We start from the raw sequence: 23,770 nt of genomic DNA on the forward strand, positions 1-23,770 counted from the left end.
TATGATATTCGTTAATTCATACATCATTAAACTGACGTCTGAGTGCTCTGTAACAATACATATAGGTTAACTTGATATATTGGACGAAGGGGCGAGTAGTGTAACAATTTTAACTTCAAGGTTCTTTATAGAAATTCTAAATTATATGGACTAAACAATTACAGCCCCCAAAATATAGGGGTGGAAAGTCTAATTAACTCTACTAATTATAATGAAGAAGATGAGTTTATGGTAAAATTTAAAACCACCCAAAGTTATCCTCATTTGAGAAAGAAAGAAATTCAAAACACAACTACTTCATTTTAAAAGGACAAATAAAATAAAAATATATAAGAAATGACCTTCTATATCCAAAAATTTAATATATATATATATATATATATATATATATATAATGCCAAACAATGAAAAATGAAAAAGCCCAAAAAATATCTTTGATTAAATAAGGTAATAAGAGACAACAAAATAATATAGTGAGGGTAAAATGATATAACAATTATCATTTAAATAAAATAATAAAAATCACAAATGAGGATAAATAACACATAAGAATTTTTTAAAAAAAGGGACCATATTTCAAAATTATTATGAAACTTATTTAATGTAAATAGACGTTTATATTATAAAGGGACAAGATTTCAATATTATTAATGACACCGAACAAATGTTAGTTTTTGTTTTGTTTTGCCAAAGTTAGGAAGGGAGGTTTCTCACACACATACTGTTAATTAGGGCTAGCATTTTCTACCGGGATATCTCAAATACTGACCATAATTTCACTGCAACTAAACTGTAATGTCGTGAAAACTGACCACAATGTGAGGTTTTTTGGGCCGACTAATGCACTGTTGTCGATGTGGTTATGCAAATCCAAATATTGAAGTATACCGCAATACCACAAATATATTTAATTAAATATTTATGATTGTTTTATATTAACTAACAACCTTTAGATGAATCTAACGGTTAGGATTTATTATTTTCGATAAATCCTAGTTGTCAGATCAATCTCACTCATCTCATCTCTCTCTCTCTCAGACTCGATGGGTCTCACTTCTCTCTCTAAAATCCTTCGCAAAAACCTCCACAGCCTCTCTCAACCTCATTGACTCTCTTTCTCTCAATCAACCAACCTTGCTGCGTCTCTCTCTTAGTCAACCTCGCCACCTTTCTCAGGTCACTCATCATTGCCTTTCTCAACCTCGTTTACCCTCTCATCATCTTAGTCTCTCTCTGGTCTCATCTCGGTCTCTCTCTTTGTCTCATCTCATCTCTCTGTTGAGTCATGTCATCCTCAAGTGACATCGATTTGGAGTTTATCAGTGGACTCTCTTCATCACAATCTCCTCCTCCTCCTCAGGTAAATTTTTTACCCAACCCTAATTTCTAAAATTGAGGGTTTGAACTTTGAATTAGGTTTTTGATTTTGGGGTTAAATCAAGCAATTTTGTTTTGTTAATTGATATGTTTAGGGTTTTAAAATGTTGAATTGAATTGAATTTGTCGGTTTTAGGGTTTTAAAATGTTGAATTGAATTGATTCTGTTTTGGAGCTTTAATGTGATTATGTCTGGCTGTTTTTGAGTTGAATTTGATGGAGTTTAGGGTTAAATTAAATTGATTTGATATGTTTAGGGTTAATTAAATTGTTGAATTGAATTAATTTCATTTTGGAGCTTTAATTTGATTATGTTTAGGCTATTTTTGAGTTGATTTAAATTTCTTTTTTAGTTAAATAATAATATGTCACTAATCAGTGCATAATTACATATCATTTTGTACTATCCTGGCTTATCTTTTGCTATATATTTTGGATGAAACTTATGCTTTTAACCCTCGTTTATCTTGATGTCAATGTATTAAGCTTTAGGACTCATATAATGCATTTTGGAGTCAAGATAGCTCAAAACTATGTCTGCAGATCTGTCAACTTCATAGATCAGACTATACGTGCTCAAGAAAACCTAGCTAATGACCCATACACCATTGGAAGTATGTGGAAGTCTAGTTTATGGAGCATTTTACAGTACATGATTCTGAATCTTCTAGAGGACGTTATGAAAGTTTTGGCAGCATATCGCATCTTAAGGTGAAATTCGGAAGTATCTGCGTTACTTTTATTGTCAATATTGTTAGTGCTTCATGCAAGCGTAATGATGAACTTAAAAAATGCTCAAACTGCTGAAATTGAGCACATGATTGCAATTGATGAGCTCGAGACTGGGAAAGGAATGAACCAAATTGCCACTTTACAACGTGCTGGTGATACTCGTTGGGGTTCTCATTTGAAATCAATTACTAGCTTGGTAAATATGTTTAGTACAACATGCACAGTTCTAATTAATAAATTGATAACAGAACTACTTATTCTCAACTCTAATTATCTTTGTCAAGCTTTGCATTGTCAATCCCAATAAATCATGTATATAAATCTTGTTTCTTCCACTAAAGCACTCATCCAAGAATTAAGAGATGATGGATGGGATTCTTTGCTTACCAATGTGAATTCTTTTTATGAAGCACGTAACATAGATATCCAAGATATGAATGCTCATTATGTTGCAAGAAGAGGTCGAACTTGCCATCAACAAGATGATTTTATGATTAAGCATTATTACATGATATATATTTTTTAGGGAAATAGCTCTAAATGCCACCTTTTTTTTATAATTTTAACTGAAAATACCACCCCTCCCCAATTTTTTTGCACATATCACCTATAAATATATATTTATTATCCTATTTTCACACACATATCACTTTTGCTGAAATGTAGTTCTCTCTCAGCTCGCTCAACTCCCAATTCACTTTCTCTGTGTTCGCTCTCTCTCTCTCTCTCTCTCTCTCTCTCTCTCTCTCTCTCCGCTCTCTCTTTTGAATCACGGAACCTTCCCTGAACCCCATCTTTTAGGTTTGTCTTATGGATAGCTACTTGCAACCTTGAAGATCTACTGGATCGTCGACCTCGAATAGGTAGTGTTGATGGTTATTTTCTTAATATCTGTGGGATTTTGTGAAATTGGTATTATTTTGATTGCTTGGGTTTCTGTTAAATTGTTTTTGGCTTTCATTGCTTTCGGTTAGGTTTTTTTAATCTTCATGCTCATCCATCTAGATTTTTACCAATTGCATTTAGATTTTGGATATGTTAATCTTGAAACTTGGGATTTTCCATTTCATGTAGTAGATTTCTATAGTGTGATTGTGATGAATCCTTGTTCTCTGTCATGTTAGTGTTGTATTGCTGTTGTGTTCCTGTTATTTTGCTGTCGTATTGCTGTTATGTTGCTGTTATATTGGCATTGTATCGCCTGGTTATTGTGGTTGTATTGTGTTCATGAAATGTTGTTTTGTCATGGTTAGAAATGGAGACAATTGTTATTCTAGTTTGCTACAATAGAAAATTAACTTCAAAGAAGATGTGCAAATACGAATGGGTGACTCAAAAGGCTTAATAGTTCCACGGACCATCACATTTGCTGAACTGTTGGATCATGTGCATCAGATTGGTAATACAAACAGCAAGGAAGACAAGGTATGCTTAAAGTTCTTAGTTTTGGTGTCATCGAATGAGTGAAAGCATGTAAAGATTAAGGATGATGATGATGTCAAATTTTTTATGAAGTACAATTGTGAGGTAACACCTTCAAAACTAGCTCCCTTACTCATGAGTATAGAAGATAAAGGACTGTCAAATGATGTAGTTGATAGAATGCATATCACAACAGCAATGAAAGCAATGCAGTAACTCGGAATAATACAAATGTCGCTGATGTGGGAGGTGATGTTGGGACAGATTTTATGGACATGATTGATTTTAGCGAGGTGAGGAGATGCATGGTGGTGATAATGGTACTGAAAGAAATGAAATGTCAGTGTACTCCGCCCCTCCTATTTTCGGCCACTTGAACACATCTTCCCAATTGCCAATAATGTGTTTAGGAGGAGAATCTGAACCCACTCAAGAATATTATTTGAGTCAAATTGATGAATAGAACCGGTACAATATGGCCGATGTAAATGATGTTGAAGCATATTTGGACACATGGTATTCACGAAGTGATTGGAATCCAAAAATTACAGTTGGGCAAATTTTCACTAGTAAGGGAGCATTGTTGACCGAGTTACAGTTGACGGCATTGAGAGGCCACTTTGAATTTAAGGTGCAATTCTCTTGCACTAAGAGGTTGCTTGTGGTTTGTTGTCAACGTCCATGCCCATGGCAGGTCGGAGCATCGAGAATTAGAGCATACAACTTCATGATTGTGAGATGTACAGCTGTCCATGAATGTGATTTGAGGTTTGTAAATAACAACCATCGTCAAGCAACCGCAACACTTGTAGCCACTTCATTTAAAAAGAAGTTGAAGAATTCTTGGACAATATACACACCAAGTGACATAATGAGAGATGTGAAACACAACTTTGGTTTGACCATCCATTATTCGAAAGCTTGGAAAGCAAAGGAGTTAGCTCTATTGTCCATTAGAGGATCAGCAGAGAAGGCTTATTATATCCTTCCAGCCTATTGCTATGAATTGGAGCGTATGAATCCCGGCACAAAGACACACATCCAAACTGATGAGAACAATCACTTTGTGTATTTATTTATGACAGTTGGTGTATGTATTAAAAGGTTTCGTTCTTCCATGCGACTAGTGGTAGCCGTGGATGCCACTCATTTAAAATCCAAGTACAAGGGTGTTATGTTTGTAGCAAATGCATTTGATGGTAGTTGAAATATATATCCTCTTGCTTTTCGGATCGGGGTTTTGGAGATGAATGCATCATGACATTGGTTTTTCACTAAACTTCATGAAGCTATTGGTGAGTGTCCCAATCTTGTTATCAATTCTGATCGCAATGTTAGCATAGAGAATGTGTGGAACAAAGTTTTTTCAACAGTGCAACATGGCATATGCTTTTATCATATGAAGGGGAACATGAGGCGCACTTGCAAGTTGAAAAGGCGTGGTCAAATACTTATGAACTTTGAAAAGGCTGTGAAATCTTATTCCATTGCTAAATTTGATTGTCAATTTCCCAAGATCAAGAGAAAGGAACATGTTGCTCAATATCTTGAACAGGTAGGGTTACATAAGTAGTCTAGAGCTCACATGGATGGACACCGCTACAATGTAATGACAAAAAATATTGCGGAATCAATAAACTCAGTCCTTAGGTTTGCAAGGATGTTGCCAGTGGTTCCTTTGATAGGGGAAATTATTAATCTCCTTGTGAAATGCAGCAATGGAATCAATGACAATGAGTTTCACAGGTAACCGAGTGTGATTAATGGCAATAAATGGTTGTATGTCTCGAAGGACATGGATGAGTTGTTGAGCATCATGAACGCCATGAACATATATGTCTTCCAATGGCTCTAACCCTATTAAGTTGGGTCATGATGCATGAGAAAGTTGCGTCTTCCCGGAACTGCTCTCCCCTACCAATTATGTTATGGAGTTGCAGGGTATCCCACCGCCCAAGCAGAGGAAGGAGCATGAGGTTTTCTAGTGTCATGTTTCTGTAATTTAGGGGGGGATGTGATGGTGATGCAAGGCATGAATTGTATATATAGAGTCCATATTGAAGGTGTGTAATGTTGGCCATATGTCTTTTAAGGAATGTATAACTCATCCATTTTCTAATTTTTAATTAAATTTTTGTTTATTTATTTGTAATTTTGTTGGACCAAATAATTTAAAAAATAGTCTGATGCAATACCTACTGCAATAGGATCGTATTGTAACTCTATAGTACTCTTATTGACATCATATTGCCATTATATGCATGTTTATTGTGGAGTTATTGCCGCTATATCGCCACTGAATTGGACACGGATAAACTATATATGCACAAATACAAAAAGAGGCATCATAATTCCATAAAATCCAATTTCAAAACTTACATAATACAACAAGAGGCACCCCATAGTTACATATTACAAAAAGAGGCCACCTCATAGTTCCATTTTACATGTTGTTTCCACTACATTTTACAATGTCCAAAGTCATATTAAAGTGTCACAAGTTTCCTGCTATTGACACATTCGAAGTTGCATACTCTTCAATTGCGGCAACCGGAACCCATGAAATTCATGACCCCACCCACAGTGATGTTGTCCCAGTTTCCTTTTGAATCCACTATTTTTGCAAACTTACGAAATAGTTCGAATCCGATTTCCACTTGTTGTTGCTTCAACTGGGCCATTTCGTCATATTTGTTACCATAATTGCAATGGCAAGGGCAGTTTCTATTTTTACTTTCATACCCTTTATATGGAGGAGATGCATGCAGGCATGATAATGAGAGTGAATTGTGCACTTTTTTATGACACCCAACCTAGCTTGGCCCTCCAAAATTTTTGAAATTATGTATGCATAGAGATTTTTCCAAAACATGGTATTGCCTCGACATTGCTGCATGCCATAGACCAAGTCTACAGTCAGTGAATTGGGTGACTTGGCTTGTGTGTAGTCTCCCTTCCTTTAGTAATTGAAATCGTTGGGTTTGGTGTGAGGTTATAGTCCATGGTTTTGGATATTTATTGTAGGCTGGTGCAAGACTTAACTGGAGAAAAGTGGGACTAAACACGAAGTTAGTGAAATCAGTGGGGAAGGTAATGGTGCACGCAGGAGTTAATGTGGAAGTTTTCTCCTAGAGGGATTGGGGGGAGTAATTGGCTGATTCACTGGCGGGAGTCTATGGCCGGATAGTATTGGGTGGGAGTTATTACCCAATTGGCTATATGACTTTTTGTAATATATTTCTACTTTGGATTTTCCGAATTTGGTAATTTTCCCATTTTATAATTTAAATAATTTGCCTAATTTGCCTAATTGACCAACTAATTCAAAATGTCCAATATGGTAATTTTCTTATTTCCCATTTTTGCAATTTCAATTCGTTTCCAATTTTCCAATATTCCCATTGTCCAATTGGAAATTTTTTTCCAATTTTCAAAATTTCCCAAGTGTCCTTTTTTCCATTTTCCAATTTTACTATTTCCCTATTTTCCAAGTGTCCTTTTCTCCTATTTCCAATTTTCCAATTTTCCTATTATCCAATTATCCAATTTTCCTTTTTTCCTATATCCAATTTTCCAATTTTCCAAGTTTCCATTTTTCCTATTTCCATAATCCTATTTTCCAAGTGTCCTATTTTCCAATTTTCCAATTTTCCAAGTTTCCTTTTTTCCTATTTCCATTTTTCCAATTTTCCAATTTTCCAATATTCCAATATTCTAATTTTCCTATTTTCCTATTTTCCTCCTATTTTCTCATTTGCCTATGTCATATTTTCCTAATTTAATTTTTCTATGTTCCAATTTCTATGTGGGAATTTTCGTATCTACCCAAAGTTTCATTTTTTTCCTATATATTTAATTTCAAATTTCCCAATTTCCTGGTTTTCCCAATTTTTGTATTTAAAGAATTTGCCTAATTTGGGAAATGTACCAACTTATTCAATTTGTCTAGTATGGTAATAATCCTATTTCCCATTTTTTCCATTTCAATTGGTTTCCAATTTTCCAATTTTCCTATTTCGTATTTGCCTAATATCCTTTTTCCTATGTTCCAATTTCCTTTGTGGCAAATTTCGTACTTTCCCCAATTTCCTTTGTTCAAATTTCCTTTTTTCAAATTCCTAATAATTGCTTAGTTACATTGTAATAACCTGGTCCTAAATAAAATTTTAATTATTAATTTATTCAAGTAAAAGACTATTTTACCCCAGAATATTTTAATGGTTTAAAATATTGACTTTTCATTTGGGAGAGAATTTGGGAATTTCAGTTATACTGTTGCGTAGAGCACATCGAGATGAGTCCGTAGAAACGTAATGGGCTCAAATCGGAGTTGTAACGAAGAAATTATGATCTATGATCTCCCAACTCAGGAAATCGTTTTAGGCAAGACCAGTCTCAAATGAACCAACTCACTTCCCTCTATCAACCCCGCCCCTCCTCATCCTCGATCTGCCGCTGATATCACCGGAATCAACCACAATAGGGCTGGTTCCGACAGTTTTTCTGAAAATTTTCGGGAGCTCATTCTCACTTCCGGTCACCATTTCCGTGGATCCATGTATGCTTTCTCAACATCTCAAGGTTCTCTAGCTGTTGGTTGTGTTGGATAAGAGAAATTTCTGTGTTTCGGCCTCTGATTTCAGCCACTTCCGTTGACTTTTTGGGGTAGGTCCGAGAACAATAGTTGCTCCACTCTATGTGGTGATCATGTAGGTATAAGTCTTGACCAACCTTTGACTTTTTGGACACCCACGGCTGCCCGCGCATGTGGCGATGAGTGGGCCACTTTTCTACCTGTCCTTGGGTCCTAAAATCATCCATTTGTTGTCCCGACACGACGGTATGCTCTGATATGAATTTGGACATCGTTTGATCGTCGGTCAGATATTGCATATTAGGCGTTTCCAAGTTTGATATGTTCGGACCATTGGATTGACTCTATTTTAATGTATGTTGGTCTATGCATTTCTAGGATCGGGTAGGAATTCGTGGATCGTGAATCGGAGCCTTGGATGTTCTGATTCAACTACTTAAAGTTTAGGATAAACAATAACCATCCGATCGCGTGATCGTAAGCAATCCGACCGTTCGATTCTGACCAAACTAGCAGGACATGTTTATTAAACCTTGTTGAACCCATAGGAACTTTCGGATCATAAATTGGAGGTGGAAGTGAAATATACTATGGGAATTGATGGTATACTGTGGGAATTGATGGAAATTAAGAAATTGACGGTTATATGATGGGTATACCTAGGTGGAAGTGAAATATTGATTTTTCAATGCTTTAACTGATTTAAATATAAATATGCCTGTTCGATTTCTATACGAGTATAGCATATGAATGTTATTTAGCATATCGCTAACATGGGAACTTAGATTGATTTGCCATCACAATGGACAATAACAATTGACGAGATACATAAGTGCAATATAAAAATAGAAAGAACTATGTATGGCTTGATCCCTTGTTAAGGGTGCGTAGGCAACCTACTAGGTGCAATTGCGAGACCAAAGGATTGTTGCATAAAAGTTTATCATTGACTCAATCATAGATGGTTTTCGAGATGTGAAAGAACGACAAGTGTTATTTTGACACCTAATTGAATAAACAATTATTTTTTGCCTTTTATTTTTCCAAACATTTTCGCCACTATATACACAAGTACAATTGACTTTTCCTACAAGGAATCCTAACGAGGTAATTATTCTAATTAGATAATGTGAATTACACTAGGAAATCAAGGATCATGAAATCCATGAATTAGGCTTGCACCAACAACAATTGTCTTTTGACTTAGAGCATATTGCATGTTGAGCTATTAAGAAATTCAACTTTTCTTTTAGTAGGTAGAATGTCATAGGAAGATCACACAGTTGAAATCACTACCTCAAAAAGTGAGATTTATTTTTCCTTTCAATCCCATCAAATATTTAGATTTATTTGTTTTTATAAGATTAGTAGTGAAATTATTCACGGTATGTTTTATTTTATGACCATAATTGCATTTTTTTTTATTTAAAAAAAAATTAACAGAAGAGTAGCAGTGAAATCATTCACTGTACGTATGACTTGAATGGTAGTTAACATGAATGGAAAATCCAAAATATTTATTCAAGTATAAGAAGCAACATGTGATCATTATTTACGACACATCTATATACATACCTTGGATTTGGCTGGATATACAAACGGAAAGCAAAAGGGTAACGTGACTATCCAAAATATTATATGGTTGACTATCATTAACAAAAGTGAAAGGAATTAAGCAGGGGACTCAAAAAGTCCAATGTGCTTGGATTTAAATCAAATACGTGCCTCACAAATCACCCAAAAACTTGACTTGGACTAACGTGACGCCTCCCCTAAGTCAAAGTCCACATGCAGATGCGTCTACTTAGGCCATCCCGAATGGGACCCTTAAATTGGGCTCTACATGGAGCCCACCAAGTGCAAAAGGCATCCTTAATTGAAGAATTTTTGGGCTCTATATCATGAAACTGGCAGGAGATAATGATAAATCTGTGGACTTGTATAGAGCCTTAGAGCCCCAATGGGCCCCACATTTTGAAAAACTGAATATGCAAAAGCATGAAAAACCAACAGGCCCTACATATTGAAAAGTATTAAAAATTACTTTTTTTGTTGCAACGGTCCTTCTTTTCCCCTTATGTTTACTGTTTCAATTCTTCTTCTTTTTTCACCCCTCTTTGCTTTCATTTTTTTTTCTTTCATGGACATACTTCAATTGTTCTATGTTTCTAGATTTAAATATGCTTCCTTTTTTTTAAGTACAAATTTGAAACATTAGGAATTTATATTTTATTGTGTTTACTTCCAAATTTTGTCTTTTTAATATTTTCCAAATTTTGAATTTTTTTAGTAGAAATGCTCGTAAAAAAAAAAACTAATATAGCATAAACATACATTAAAATAACATAAGTTAACAACAACAAAAATTAATGCGTAGAATAAATTACATCATAAACAAATACTTATAGAGCCCTATATATAGAGCCCCCATTGTGAGAAAGATACCTTTAGAGCCCATAATATTCCATTGGAGCTCTAAATGGAGCCCTATGCACCATATTTAGAGCCTCAACCATTGGGGATGGCCTTAGTGAAACCATATACTTCGTATATCCGAAAAAGGAATGATCCGTTAGGTTTGGGATTGATCTATGATAATAGGTCAGATCGTACCAATCCAACAACCAGGAGAAAATATCGAATGAGTGTGGGGTAATAATCCACAACACATGTGACCAGCGGCGGATCCATGAATTTTTCAACGGAGGTGCAATTCTTAAAAGTTAAAAGCTCCACAAAAAAATAAAAAATAAAAAATATGCATCCGACTTACTTTGTATTAGCGTACTCAAGAAGAAAAAAAAACACAGGACTCTTGTGATGCACACACACTTTGGGTGATGTTAAATTGGTTTTTTATAAAGAGAATTTTCAATCCCACTTAAATAAGGAATTTTCAAAACCCAATTGAATAAGAGAAGTTTCAATTAAAACCTAGGTAGGAATTATATAAGCCCCTTAGAATAGAAGCCCACGAATGCCCAACAGTTTCCCCTTTTTTATCTTTTTTTAAACCCTTATTTAAATTGGCTTATCCATGACCATGAACAAATGGCCCACGAATGGCCAGGTTTGTTTTCTTTAAACCCTTATCCACGAATGGCTAGGTTTTTTTTTTTTCAAAAAAACAGCTCCCGGTTCAAAACGACGTCGTTTTGGCCAGGCAGTTTTTTTAAAAAGAGAAGTCGCAGCAGCACAGCAGCCCTTCATTTGCACATTTCATCGAACACCTTCCGTGTATGAGCAGAGGTGCAACTTCAGCAGCTTCTATAGAGTTTTACGGCGACCGGAAGTGCAGGTGCACCTCCTTGCGCCTGCACAGGTCCGCCACTGCATGTGACAAGTCTTCTCTCTATGCCTAAGCCAATTTTATTTGGACCCCAAAACTTTTCATTCTAATATGTTTTTGCATTTGAAACTATCCTCACTCGGTCATGTTTGTCCCTTTATAGATCCGTCACAATTCCCAACTCATTATGTAAAACGTTTGTCTCTGTAAATCCGTCATTGTTCCTGACTCATTATGTACTCATTATGTAACTCTCATATAAAATAAGCTCCAATTTTCCTCACTGCCCCCCACCCACGGAAATAGAATTTGTCTCCTTTTCATTATTGCTGGAGAATCTAATTTATAATTCAGTCAAACCCTTAAAACAAGTCAAAACAAATGCATATGGCACAGGAATATTCTTTTTTCTCAGAAAGGGACGTGAGAAACGCACTCAAAGAAATTCCAACTAGTCGACGCACTTGCTTCAGTGCATGGGCACCTCCCCCACGTTCCCATACAACGATACAAGTTATAAAAGAGATTTTCTATTTAAACCCTGCATTTCTTTTTGTTCGCTCTAATACTTAAATTATTAAGCTATAAGTTTTATAATTGTGTAAAAAGACAAAAAATGTCATCCAACTTAATAATTAACCCTAGTATATCTATACACACATCCCACCACTCTTCATATTAAGTTTTAGAAACCTCCTTCGAACTTCCTGTTTACAAACTCTCTCTCTCTCTCTCTCTCTCTCTCTCAAGTTCTCAACTCAACAATATCCAAATGTTAGAATTCCAGTTACAGTTCTTGGAGAGAGGTAAAGCTGTTCTCTTTCTCTAGAAAGTATTAAATTTCAGATTTGGGGTTTCATTTGTTTGTGTTTTTTTACTAGGAACAAAGAAAATTGTGGGGTTTAAATAGAAAATCTCTTTTAGTTCTTATTTTTTTCAGTTTGGGGTGTATTTAAGGGTAGTTTGGGAAAATAGTGGGGTTTTCTTAGAAATTGTGAAAATTTAAATTAAAAGTTGGGGTGAACTTAGAACATGAGGTGGACTAAGAGAAGAGTGAGGTTTAAATAGAAAATCTCATTATAAAATTCAAAACACATGAACCAAACATCGATCTACCAAAACCTAATCCCCACCTCCATTTTCTCCCTTTCCCCCACTCAATTCCCAACAAAATATGGCCTCTAACATTATCAAACCCAAGAAACCCATTTCCTCTTCCTAATCAAATCTTTGCACCACCCTCTTCTTCATTGTCCTCTTCACCATCCCTGCCCTTTTTCATAAAGTATAGGATGGCCCTTGTCCTTCACCAATCTACGGTCTACCAGCCACTCCAAACACCAAACTCACATTTTTCGATATGCCGATCAACGACCTAAACTCTTGGCCAAGTTTTTGATCTTCGCTAAAGTCAGCTTCATTGACACCATTAACAATCACATGGACTCTTTTATTTGGTATTTGGTACACATCCCTTAGCATCTCCCCACAGCTATCACTTATAGCAACATGATGGGCATAGTTATGGAAGAACCTTATCTCATTCAACACCTTTGGCACAACCCCTTGAATGCTTCTGTTGAAATCTGGGGAGATAGGCTCGGTACGCTTACGTGTCAAGTCTTGGAATATGCCTGAGTGCAGGCTCTCTAGAGCAATCCCATGAGGTTTGGTAGGTTCCGGGCCAGCCAATAGGGAAGCGCCACGCTTTCGGAGTGAACCACATCGAATTTTTCACGCTGGTTTTCTTCCAAAAACTGCTTCCATGCTTTGTTGTAACGCCAGCGGCCGGGCTCGCCCTCGTGGAAGTGGATGTGTGGGGATGATGAGCTAGTGCTTCCTTGTTGAGTCTCGAGTTTGAGCTCTTGGGGGAGGACTGGGGAGGTGAACACATGGACTTGGTGACCGAGGAGAGAGAGGGCTGTGTGTAGAGTGTGGTTCCATGCCTCCTGGGACTGTGCCGATAAGGTTCTTCCATAACTACCCCCATCATGTTGCTATAAGTGATAGCTGTGGGGAGATGCTAAGGGATGTGTACCAAATACCAAATAAAAGAGTCCATGTGATTGTTAATGGTGTCAATGAAGCTGACTTTAGCGAAGATCAAAAACTTGGCCACGAGAAATTATTATATGATACTGGAATACGTCTTACCTTAAATTATTAAAAGGTGCGTTGGCTGTCTTTGGCGTTGTTGCTTTCTTCTGGTTGGCTTTAATATGAATGCTTTCCTTTGTGCTATCTGAGCGTGGGTTGTACAGTTTTGGTCCCTGGCCTTCATGTGCGTCAGTTTTTAACGTTTTCTTTTTCTTCAAAATAAGATAATATATATCTATATAGAATGAATTAATAATTAATTAGCTTGCCTACTAATTATATACCTCTTATATATCATATATAATGTAGTTGTATAACCATTCATAAAATAATAATAATAATAATAATAATAATTGGTATTTTGGCATTGTTGTGACATGTGGGTTCTTCAAAGCATCTTTTCTAGTTTATACATTTGTCGTAAGTTCTGTTTAGATGAATACTGATAATTTTTTGTCCGGACTCACCAATAATAGAGGCAGAGTACATTTGCCTCTTGACCTGTTTTCGCCTGGCTTTTTCATGCTTTGTCGAATCAGCCAGGCACCTTGTCCATTCAAACTACCTGCTAAGCACTCCAGGAGCTACTTCTAAAGCTGATGTGAGAAAAGCTAAGAGATCAGTTGAAAGGGGAAGTGAATTTTGGTCACCTGGGCTTAGAGCTCTATAATTTGCTCTTAATTTTCTGCTATGGTTTTTTGGACCTGTGCCCATGTTTGTTTCGTCTGTCACAACGGTTGTGATGTTATCTTGCCACGACTTCAAGAGGTCAGATAATGATCAAAAGTGGCCCGCCTCAGCTGTGGCTGTAAATGAAAGTGAATTATTAATTTCTTGAGCCTCAAGTTTGTAGAATTGGATCAAATTTCATTGATCATAAATGCATTAACTTCCAATTTTTTTATGTGCCCTGCAACGTAGAATTTGTTTGCTTTCCTTTTCGGGTTTAATCTCAAGGTTACATGAAGTCCTGGAATTGAAAAACTTGAGGTAAAATTTCAATTTAGAAACCAAAATTTTGACCCTAGACTGGAAAAAAAATCAAGTTAATATTCTAATTTCTAGTCTTTGTAACTCTATTACATTCGTTTTTTGATTCAAATTACCTTTCTCTAGGGTTCCTACTATCCAACAACTCCACATTAACATGCATACGTAATTGCATTTACAATTTCACATTAAAAAATTTGGTGCTTCCAATCCAACTCATTGAGAAAACAGACTCAAGAAGGAAGAAGGAAGTGTTGGTTTTGTGATGGAATACCAGTTGTTGGTTTTGTGATGGAATATGAGGTGCTGGAAATATGAGTTGCTTCAGCAGAGCTCGTTGTATTCCGATTCACTTAGCTTCTGTTTACAATGATAAGCTCAAAGGCTTTTTAAAAAGAACAAATATTCTAGAGAATTTATCCTAGAGAACCTAAAACACATTGCATAGGAACTCTACCAAATTAATTAAGGACAGCTATAACTGCTGCAATAAATAGAGATATTCTAGAGAATGAAGGAAGTGCATTAATTCCAACAGGAAGATGAGAGATAGAAGTATAGAGCAATTGAACTAACCAAGATGATTTTGGTCTCTGTATTACAGCCGTATATATCATGTACAGGAGGTAGACTTTCTCAAGTCTATTTACAGAAAATAAGCAATACAGGTAAGTAGCATTAATCTTATATATGTCAGAATAAACTACAAATCAATCTTTAGCTAATATATTGCTGATCTTGTGATATAAAGTCTGTCAATACAGATATTGGGGGATCGACTGATTTCATGGGATTAGTTGTGGTGGTTAGGGGTGGGCGCGGTCCGGTTCGTTTGGTTCGCAGCTCACATCGGAACCGGAATCGAAACCGGTACTATTCATCCGATCCGTTTTGGTCCGATTTTAAAAAGCAGGAGAGAAACCGGATCAAGCCTACAGTTATTTCGGTTCGGTTTTCCAGTTTGAATCGGTTCTCTAACAAGTCACAGGCACAGTAGACAATAAGGAAAAAAAAACATAAATTTGGTTAAACAATTCTTACTTTTCTACTAAAAAATATTCGTTTTTTCCTTCCATATTCTCAAATGGCTCGACATAAAAATAACCCTAAACAATCAGATCTAATGAAACTCACCAAAAAAAAAAAATTTGAATACAACACCAGATCTAATGAAACCACCAAAAAAACAATAGGGAGACTGAAAAAGCAAAAGGAGAGAGAAATTTTTTAAAAGAAGCCAAAATGGACAAAATTGCCCTTATTTATTTTTGGATTTTCTAAGGAATCCTTTACATTTGTATGTCTTTGATTGGAAAGTTGAGAGGTTTTTCTGTCTTTTTTGAAAAAGTTTTGGCTTTTTCCAAAAGTGAAAGTTTTTTTATGGCTAAAACCTAAATTTACTAAAAAAATACAACACCAGAGTTCTCCTTGCATGAGACTTTGATGCTTGAATCTAGTCCTAGGATCTTCGTTACCAACATATGAAGAAGGCTCCATAGCAAGAACTCCTTTCATCCTCTTCATCAGATCAGAGAGAGAGAGAGAGAGAGAGAGAGAGAGAGAGAGAGAGAGAGTGAAGTTACAGAGAAGAAGAAAAAAAAGGGCAAAGAGAGAGTGAAGTCGCAGAGAAGAAGAAGAAGAAGAAAAAAGAAGAAAAGAAAAGGGAACGGAAGAAAGGAAAGTAAAGGAAAAGAGGGAGAGAGAGAGAGAGAGAGTGAAGTTACAGAGAAGAAGAAAAACAAAGGGCAAAGAGAGAGTGAAGTCGTAGAGAAGAAGAAGAAGAAAAAAGAAGAAAAGAAAAGGGAACGGAAGAAAGGAAAGTAAAGGAAAGAGGGAGAGAGAGAGAGAGAGAGAGAGAGAGAGAGAGAGAGTCGTAGAGAAGAAGAAGAAGAAATAAAAAAAGAAAAGGGAGAGGAAGAAAAGAAAAAGAAACGGGAAAGAGAGAGAGAAGAAGGAATGAAGAATAGGGGAAGGGGGAGAGAGAGATCAGAGAATGACAAAAAGAAAAAGAAGACCAAAAAGAAGAGGAGGAAAAGAAAAGAAATGGGAAAGGGAAAAGAGAGAAGAAAGAATAGAGAAAGAAAAGAAATGGGGAAGTAGGAGAGAGAAGGACAAAAAGAAAAAGCTGACCAAAAAGAGAGTAGCTCTTTGAGAAGAAAAAAGAAAGGGAAAAAAATAGAGAGAGTTTAAGTGTGATTAGAATGGGCTTTGAAAATAAAAGGTACATGGGTTTTAAAGTTGGGCTTTTTATTTGGGTTAAGTGGAATTAGGCTTAAGTATATGATATTTTAAAATAAATAAATAATTAATTAATATAACCGGTCCGGTCCTGTAACATATAAAATTGGAACCGGAACCCATTCAAATCGGTCCGGTCTGATTTGGTGTCAATTTGTTGACTTTTTTAGTCAGCCGGTTTCTTTTCCCCTTTTTTTTATTCGTTTCGTTTCGGTTTGGTGTTCCGGTTTTCTGGTTCCAATGCCCACCCCTAGTGGTGGTATTCTCTGTAGTTTCAATTGTTTCTTCATGCTGATGAATGTTCACAGCCACCTCTGTGATTCTCTGACCAACCTCTTTAACCAGCTGCCTTCCCGGAAGCTGGTGGTCATGAAAAGGTCTGGTGTTTGTGTCCATGTAATGGAGGAATATGACCAAAACCAAGGAGGACATAAACATTGGTATTGGACCAAAAAACCACAGAAGCAGAGTTAGAGCAAAATAGAGTGCTCTAAGCCCAAGTGACCAGAAATCACCTCCTCTTATAACTGCCAGCTCCACGTACGAAGCCGGAATATTACGGTCTGGTGTGCTTATCAGATAGTTTGCATGAACAAAGTGCCTTGCTGATTGAACAAAGCATGCAAAGGCTAGAAGAAGACAAGTTAAGAGGCTTATGTACTTGATGGTAAGGATTGAGGGGTTGACGTTGCCGTAGATTAATTCGCTCGTAAAGACTTCATGGCTGGAACTACTTACAAGCCAAGTTCCAATGAGAGAACTGAGACTTAAGGAGACGGAACACAAAAAAGTTACTGCTGATATGTTGGATGAAATCACACTGAGGACTGTGCCAATATCTCTTTTATCATCCTGCATAATTCTTTCAACCCAAGCTCTTTTGTCATTGTTCTCAAAGCCAATGGCTGTGGTGTGAGGGAGATGAAGATATCTGTAGAGAAGGATGATGTGATAGAGAAACATGATTAGCAATCCACTTGGGACCAACACCAAATCAAGGTCCTCCTTTCCAAAAGCCATAACTTTCCTTGCTGGATTTTTACGGTTAGGTGAAATTCCAACTGTTAGTTCACAGATTGTAGACAACTGGTACTATCCAATCAATATAATATTTCAATTTAGAGTCTTTTTTGGTTATTTATAGCAAACTAAAACCTAGAAATAATAGGATAAAAATCCCTGGCTAATTCTAACCCAAATAAAATAGGAAACTTACTAGAAATATAGAAATCTGGAAAAGTAGAAATCCTACTAGTAATTGGAAAACTAGAGAATCTAGGAAACAAACAAATACATTAGAAAACTAATAAATTTAGGTCATAAGCATCTTGCATGTTAATATGAAAAAATGTTAATATTAATTCTTTTGATTCAAACCCCGTAAGAGTAGGAAAGTTTTCTGCAACAAAAAGAGGAATCGATACTCGGGCAATAAGAAACTTAGATTAACAAATTTATAGTTAAGAAACTGAAATCCAGTGTTTGATATGATTTGTTGGACGCCAAAAGATCTATTCTTGTATCTTTCAACATCAAACGTAAAGAAGACTGAAGGCTAACTAACGAATGGTTTGTCATGTAAAGAGTTATGAGTAAATGGAGTTTTAAATAACAACTGAGAATTGTATCTTGTATTCCTCATCAGAACAATGCAGACCAATTTATGGTTTTCAATATTGTAGAGATAGACTGGATAATATGCCTTTCAAGTATTGGCATTTGGCAAATACATCAAATTTCAGTTTGGAACCCTTGAGGACAGTAGTTTCAGCTTCCTCCAAGCCAGGTTGAGCAGAGCTAAGCTGTTTCTGAAGTTCCCATGCCGCCTTCAATTCAGAGCTCCGGCTCACTTGAATGTCTTATTCCTTAGCCCTGATTCTTTTAAATTTCACCTGAAGCTTCAAGATTTGAAGTTCCATATCACGGGCTTTGATCCTGAGTTGTTTGAGCTCGAAATTTTGAGAACTACATTGAGACCTGTGTTTAGCAAGGTCTATGGAGGCATTCTGACAACCATTTTTATAAGCCAGCTTGCTCAAAGGTAGGAAGAAAGCTTACTCCACTCTTCAACAGTTGGACAGAGTTTTTTAGCAGAAACTAGACTTCCTTCCCGTAATGAAACTTCTCAGCAACCAGAACCTTCAAATTAGGTACGGACCCAAGATTTCAAACTGAGGTGAGCTAGATTTACCTTACGTAAAAGCCTTGGAGGGAGGAACATGATCATTGGAGTCAGTGTGTACATATTTCCAATTGTTTCTTTCTTTCTTTCTTTTTTGAGAAAAGATAGTATTTCATTAAACCTACATGAAACATTACATGGTATAAACTAGCATGTTAATGGCGGTCTCGTTAAAACCTTCCTAAAGAAAACCCTAGGTAGGAAAGAGTATCACCCATGTGATTGACTAAACAAAAGAGTCAAACAACTTTCTTAATGGAAGCAAATTGAGGTTAATTAAAATCTTCCCAAAGAACCCTAGACGGTTTTACTCTCCTCGCTAGCGAGAGTAGAGTGACTCGAGATACTAACCTAACTTTCTTAATGGAAGCAAATTGAGGTTAATTAAAATCCAATAGATTTCCAATTGCTTTAAAAACACAAAACATGCAAATGACCCACTAGTGTAGTGGTTTTGAGTAATTGCTTCACCAAGCAAGATCCTGAGTTCGAGTCCTAGCATTCATGTTGTGTGTGTGAGTTTTGTATATTATCGCCCCTCTCAATAGGAAATATCCTATAAAATAAAATAAAAAACCTATATTAATTAACCAAAACAAAAACTCATACTAACCAACTAAAAAAATAAACTCGTACTAATTAAACAAAATAATTAGAAATGTAGAAGTTCTTAGGATTAAGGCTTTATAGCGTAAAACATGAATGATTACAATTAAAAATATATTGGAATTTTAGGGCACTATAAGGGGCTGACCTACTTTCATTTATTTATTTTTAATTACAACACCTGTACAATCAAATGTTTTGGCCAAGCCAAAAACAACTACAAAGAATTTTTTTTTAAATAAAAAATTACAAATCCCTAATTGATACTTCATAAACTCTAAAAATTCCCCAAATTTCAACATCAACGAATTGAGAGAAAAAAAAAGATTAATAATTGAAAATTAACTTGATTTCCTTTAATTAAGCCTTGAAGGGCATGGGTGATTGGCTCTTTCTTCATGTTTTTTTTTTCTCTGCGTGCTGGTAGGGGTTGGCTAAGGAATGTTTTCTACACAAGAGGGTGTGTGGGGTTAGCTTGGGTGAGCTGGGGGTACTACTATAGGCTAAAAAAATAAAGACACTTGGACTGTCTGTGAATGAGTCCGTCTCTGATAGAACTATTAAGACCTCCAGTGCAAAATACTCTTAACCACTTCATGAGTTACGAACCCCATGCTCTTTGAGCTCTGTTTTTTAAGTACATGGTTGACATTTCAAAACCTCCATAAGGATACAATGATCCTAATCCCATTTATGTATTTACATTGGCACCTTGACATGCGTCGGATTTCAAATGTATCTTTTCAACTTACAATTTTGGCACACTTTCCATATTACACTTGACATATATAGCTTTCATTCGAGATATCCTCAAGATTATTTCTGATTTGCAGCTGCAGCTGGAGAAGATTTCCTGATACTCCCAACTTTACCATCATTTTTAGCTTTAGCAAAAACCCCATTTCTACTAGATTTTTGTGATGCTGGCCAATGCCCACAAGTTACAGCCATGTCCTTTAAATGCTGCAAGCTTTCAAGAGTTTCGATAATGGTTGGCATTCTAGGCCTGTCCTTGGGGCTCAAACTTATGCATTGTAATGCCAGATGGGCAATCTCCCTTGCTCCCTTAACAGAATATTGGCCGGAAAGCCTTGGATCCATAACATAGCGTAACCTCCGAGTGCTAGACAGGCATGGTTTTGCCCAATCAATCAGATTTTGCTCACTCTTTGGTCTTGATTTGTCCATTGCTCTTCTTCCTGTTAGCAATTCAAGTAGCACTACCCCAAAGCTGTAAATGTCACATTTTGTTGTCAATTGCCCTGAAACAATGTCATTCAAATGTAAATGCATTAAATTTAACCATCATTTTTTGTTTCTGTGTAAATCATCAAACTTTTTTACTTAAAGGAAAATACTTAATAGCCCAACTTTTTTTTTTCTTCTCAAAATCTATGTTGCACTTGATATAAACACATTCAATTGAAAAATCAACCATGTATATTGTGGAAACCGAGTTTTAACATACTATGTCACCAGCTGATCATCGTGAGTATTACCACCATGTTAATTGTCATTGTATTAGTGTGATTACATCTATCGGCTATATCAATGTCAAAACTTAAACTGATACAAAGACTATTAACATGGTGGTAGTGAACAAAAATGTTGTCAAAGAAAAGGTTGTAAAGCGGCATTGTCCTTGACTTTAAATGCTAGCTACCTGTTGAGACGTATTCAGGAGCAGCATATCCATAGGTACCCATTACTCTTGTTGTGACATGCGTTTCTGATCCTTCAGGTCCCATCTTTGCAAGTCCAAAATCTGACAGTTTTGCTGTGAAGTCCTACCAATACAGATTGACGGGGGCATATATAATTATAGTTAAATTTCTGGAAATGCAAAGTAGGATAGATTGAAAGGGAAGGAGCTGAGAGAGAGAGAGAGAGAGAGAGAGAGAGAGAGAGATATACGGAATCTAGCAAGACATTTGAAGTTTTGAAATCCCGATATATGACAGGCTTCTCAGCCCCATGTAAGAAGGCAAGGCCTTTGGCTGCTCCTATTGCAATCTTTAGTCTTGTTGACCATGGCAATGATATTGAAAGCCCTGCACTCATATTAGATAATTAGAAGCATGCAGCTACCAAAAAAAGCAAAAATATTGCTCTATCTAATCTACGCACTTTTGAATAAGTGATTCTCTAAGCTGCCTCTGGGCATGAACTCATAAACAAGAAGCCTTTCCTCGTCCTCGCAACAGTAGCCAATTAATTTCACCAAGTGGGGGTGCCTCAGCTGTCCAAGAAATATCACCTCTGCCTGCAAGAAGCGAGCAATTATGAACAAATTGGTCAATCTTCCAACATTCTTGTGCGTGTTTTACTTTTAGATAGGTTAAAAAAAAAATTGTAATATTTCCGAAACTGGAGTGTACAGAAATTGTCAAATTGACCGGTCACCTTTGTGCAGTGGTGTCAAAAAAACTAACCCAACTTAACTTTGAAAACTTCCTTTTGAGTTTTTGGCAAATGTCACTGGACACGAGCTAGGGGATGAAATAGAAAATACTAGTACAACAAAAATATAACTAGGCAAACGTTAGATATTGGAGTAAAATATTTCTAAGCTCTTATTAATGTTTAACTTGATTTAGCAAATGTGAGTTAAGTCAATTTGTCAGGGAAGTGACCTTCTCTTTAGGTTGTTAGATGCTAGAGACAGGAAGAAAGGAAGAACTTTCCTTCCGCTGCTCTTTTCGAGAGAGCTTTCACTTACTATAAGAGCAAGGATCCCCTTGCACTCAAGTTCAAGTTTCTCTCTCTATAAATTAAATTAAGTTAGAAGAATTAGACTATCATTTATATAAAAAATTAAAAATATAAAAACTTGATTTAGTGGGGCCATTAGTGTAGTTGAGGAGAGACGTCAAAAAGATGAGGAGAGAGTCAAGGCCATTCCTGACTTAAGAGTAGCTCTACCACATACTAGCACGTGTTTGGTTGTTTTTTTTTTTTTTCGGTCGAAAGTTAGTAAAATCAAAATATAATCTAATTACAAAAGTTCGTCAAAACTCATTTTTATAATAATAGTAAAATAATAATAATAATCCCATTATTTAGTATTTAGAAACTAGTAAGCATCGAAAATAAACCCGTCATGACAGAAAATAATAAGATTAAAATTTTAAAAATCCTTACTAGCCATTCGCGGTGTCCTTGCAGGCCTTCAATGTCCAGGAGCTTAACAGCAACAGCCTGAGCCTTCAAACCTTGCCTCAAATTCTCATCAACGTAACCCTTATGCACAGTTCCAAACCCACCTTCTCCGAGCAAAAAATTCACCGAAAAATTCTGAGTCACACCACGCAGCTCACTCAGTTGAAAATCGTACAAGTCAGACCCGAAAGATTGCGCAAGATCGTCGTTGATGCGCAACGACGAAGAACGGCTGAGATCGGAGAAAGACAACCTTCGAAAAGACGGTAACTGAGCGACATCCTTGGAAAAATCTGACCTAGATGGCCTGCACCTGCTGAAGTTGCCAAAGATGGTTTGATCTTCAGCTGAACAGCAGTTTGCTGTGAAGGGTCTCCAAGACTTTGAGTGCTGCTGTCTCATTATTGGAGGAGAGAGATGAATTAGGGAAAGAGGGGTTGGAGAATTGGGTAGTGGGTTGGCATTGGATACAAGAATTAATACCCGAACAACCATGGTTTCTTATTTTAAAAGCTAAAGAGAGAAAGAAGGAGACAGTCTTTCTTCAACTGCTCTAACCACTCTACTAAATGGGGTATGTATATTTCGTATGCAATATAAATCTGCTTCTTTAACGTTATCTTTGGTTGTCATTTTGTCTTCAACGTAGTGTCTTCATGCAAAACGTGAGAAGATATTCCTGTACTGAAGTAAATCTTTTTTGAACTTTATAGAAAGGTAAATGTTAAATATGTTTCATATTAATTACATGCTATACATGACCACATATTTTATGTAAGATGTGTTTACCCCTTTTTAGTCTAATGATACTCCTTTTTTCAATGTTAGAGCATCTACAACCGATGTGTCAAAAGTGTCACATGGACATTTAACGGCTAAAAATAACATCTCACATCACTCCAACTGATGTGTCAAAGCTGATGTGGAATGAAGGCTGGATGTTAAGATGTTATTTTTGACATCCCAAATGCGAGATGTCAAATGAATATTTTATTATTTTTAAAAGATAGTTGGCTATTACTTTCATTTATTATTTTCATTTTTTTATTTTTTTATTCTTTATCTTAGAAGAAGAGCTACCAGA

The 23,770-nt window shown here is 36.2% G+C and overlaps 3 protein-coding genes across 3 annotated transcripts; 1 reads left to right on the top strand and 2 right to left on the bottom strand.

The window, feature by feature from the left end:
- Window positions 1–4,006: 4,006 nt before the first annotated feature.
- Window positions 4,007–15,498, top strand: LOC148915517 (uncharacterized). Its single transcript, XM_089041934.1, has 4 exons — window positions 4,007–4,730; window positions 4,821–5,086; window positions 15,106–15,169; window positions 15,266–15,498. The coding sequence occupies exons 1-4, from the start codon at window positions 4,007–4,009 to the stop codon at window positions 15,496–15,498; spliced, it is 1,287 nt and encodes a 428-aa protein (XP_088898060.1).
- Window positions 15,499–16,862: 1,364 nt separating this feature from the next.
- On the bottom strand, window positions 16,863–17,759 carry LOC148915518 (uncharacterized). Its single transcript, XM_089041935.1, has one exon. It carries the CDS (start codon window positions 17,757–17,759, stop codon window positions 16,863–16,865), a length of 897 nt encoding a protein of 298 aa, XP_088898061.1.
- Window positions 17,760–20,100: 2,341 nt separating this feature from the next.
- Window positions 20,101–23,169, bottom strand: LOC103336706 (Protein kinase superfamily protein). Its single transcript, XM_008239807.2, has 5 exons — window positions 22,669–23,169; window positions 21,655–21,790; window positions 21,442–21,578; window positions 21,191–21,314; window positions 20,101–20,789 (listed from the first exon to the last, which is right to left on the bottom strand). Exons 1-5 carry the CDS (start codon window positions 23,086–23,088, stop codon window positions 20,344–20,346), a joined length of 1,263 nt encoding a protein of 420 aa, XP_008238029.2. The 5' UTR covers window positions 23,089–23,169; the 3' UTR covers window positions 20,101–20,343.
- Window positions 23,170–23,770: the final 601 nt, after the last annotated feature.

This window comes from Prunus mume, linkage group LG7 (assembly GCF_029339155.1).
Source record: "Prunus mume cultivar Tortuosa linkage group LG7, ASM2933915v1, whole genome shotgun sequence".
In the NCBI taxonomy this organism is placed as follows: Eukaryota; Viridiplantae; Streptophyta; class Magnoliopsida; order Rosales; family Rosaceae; genus Prunus; species Prunus mume.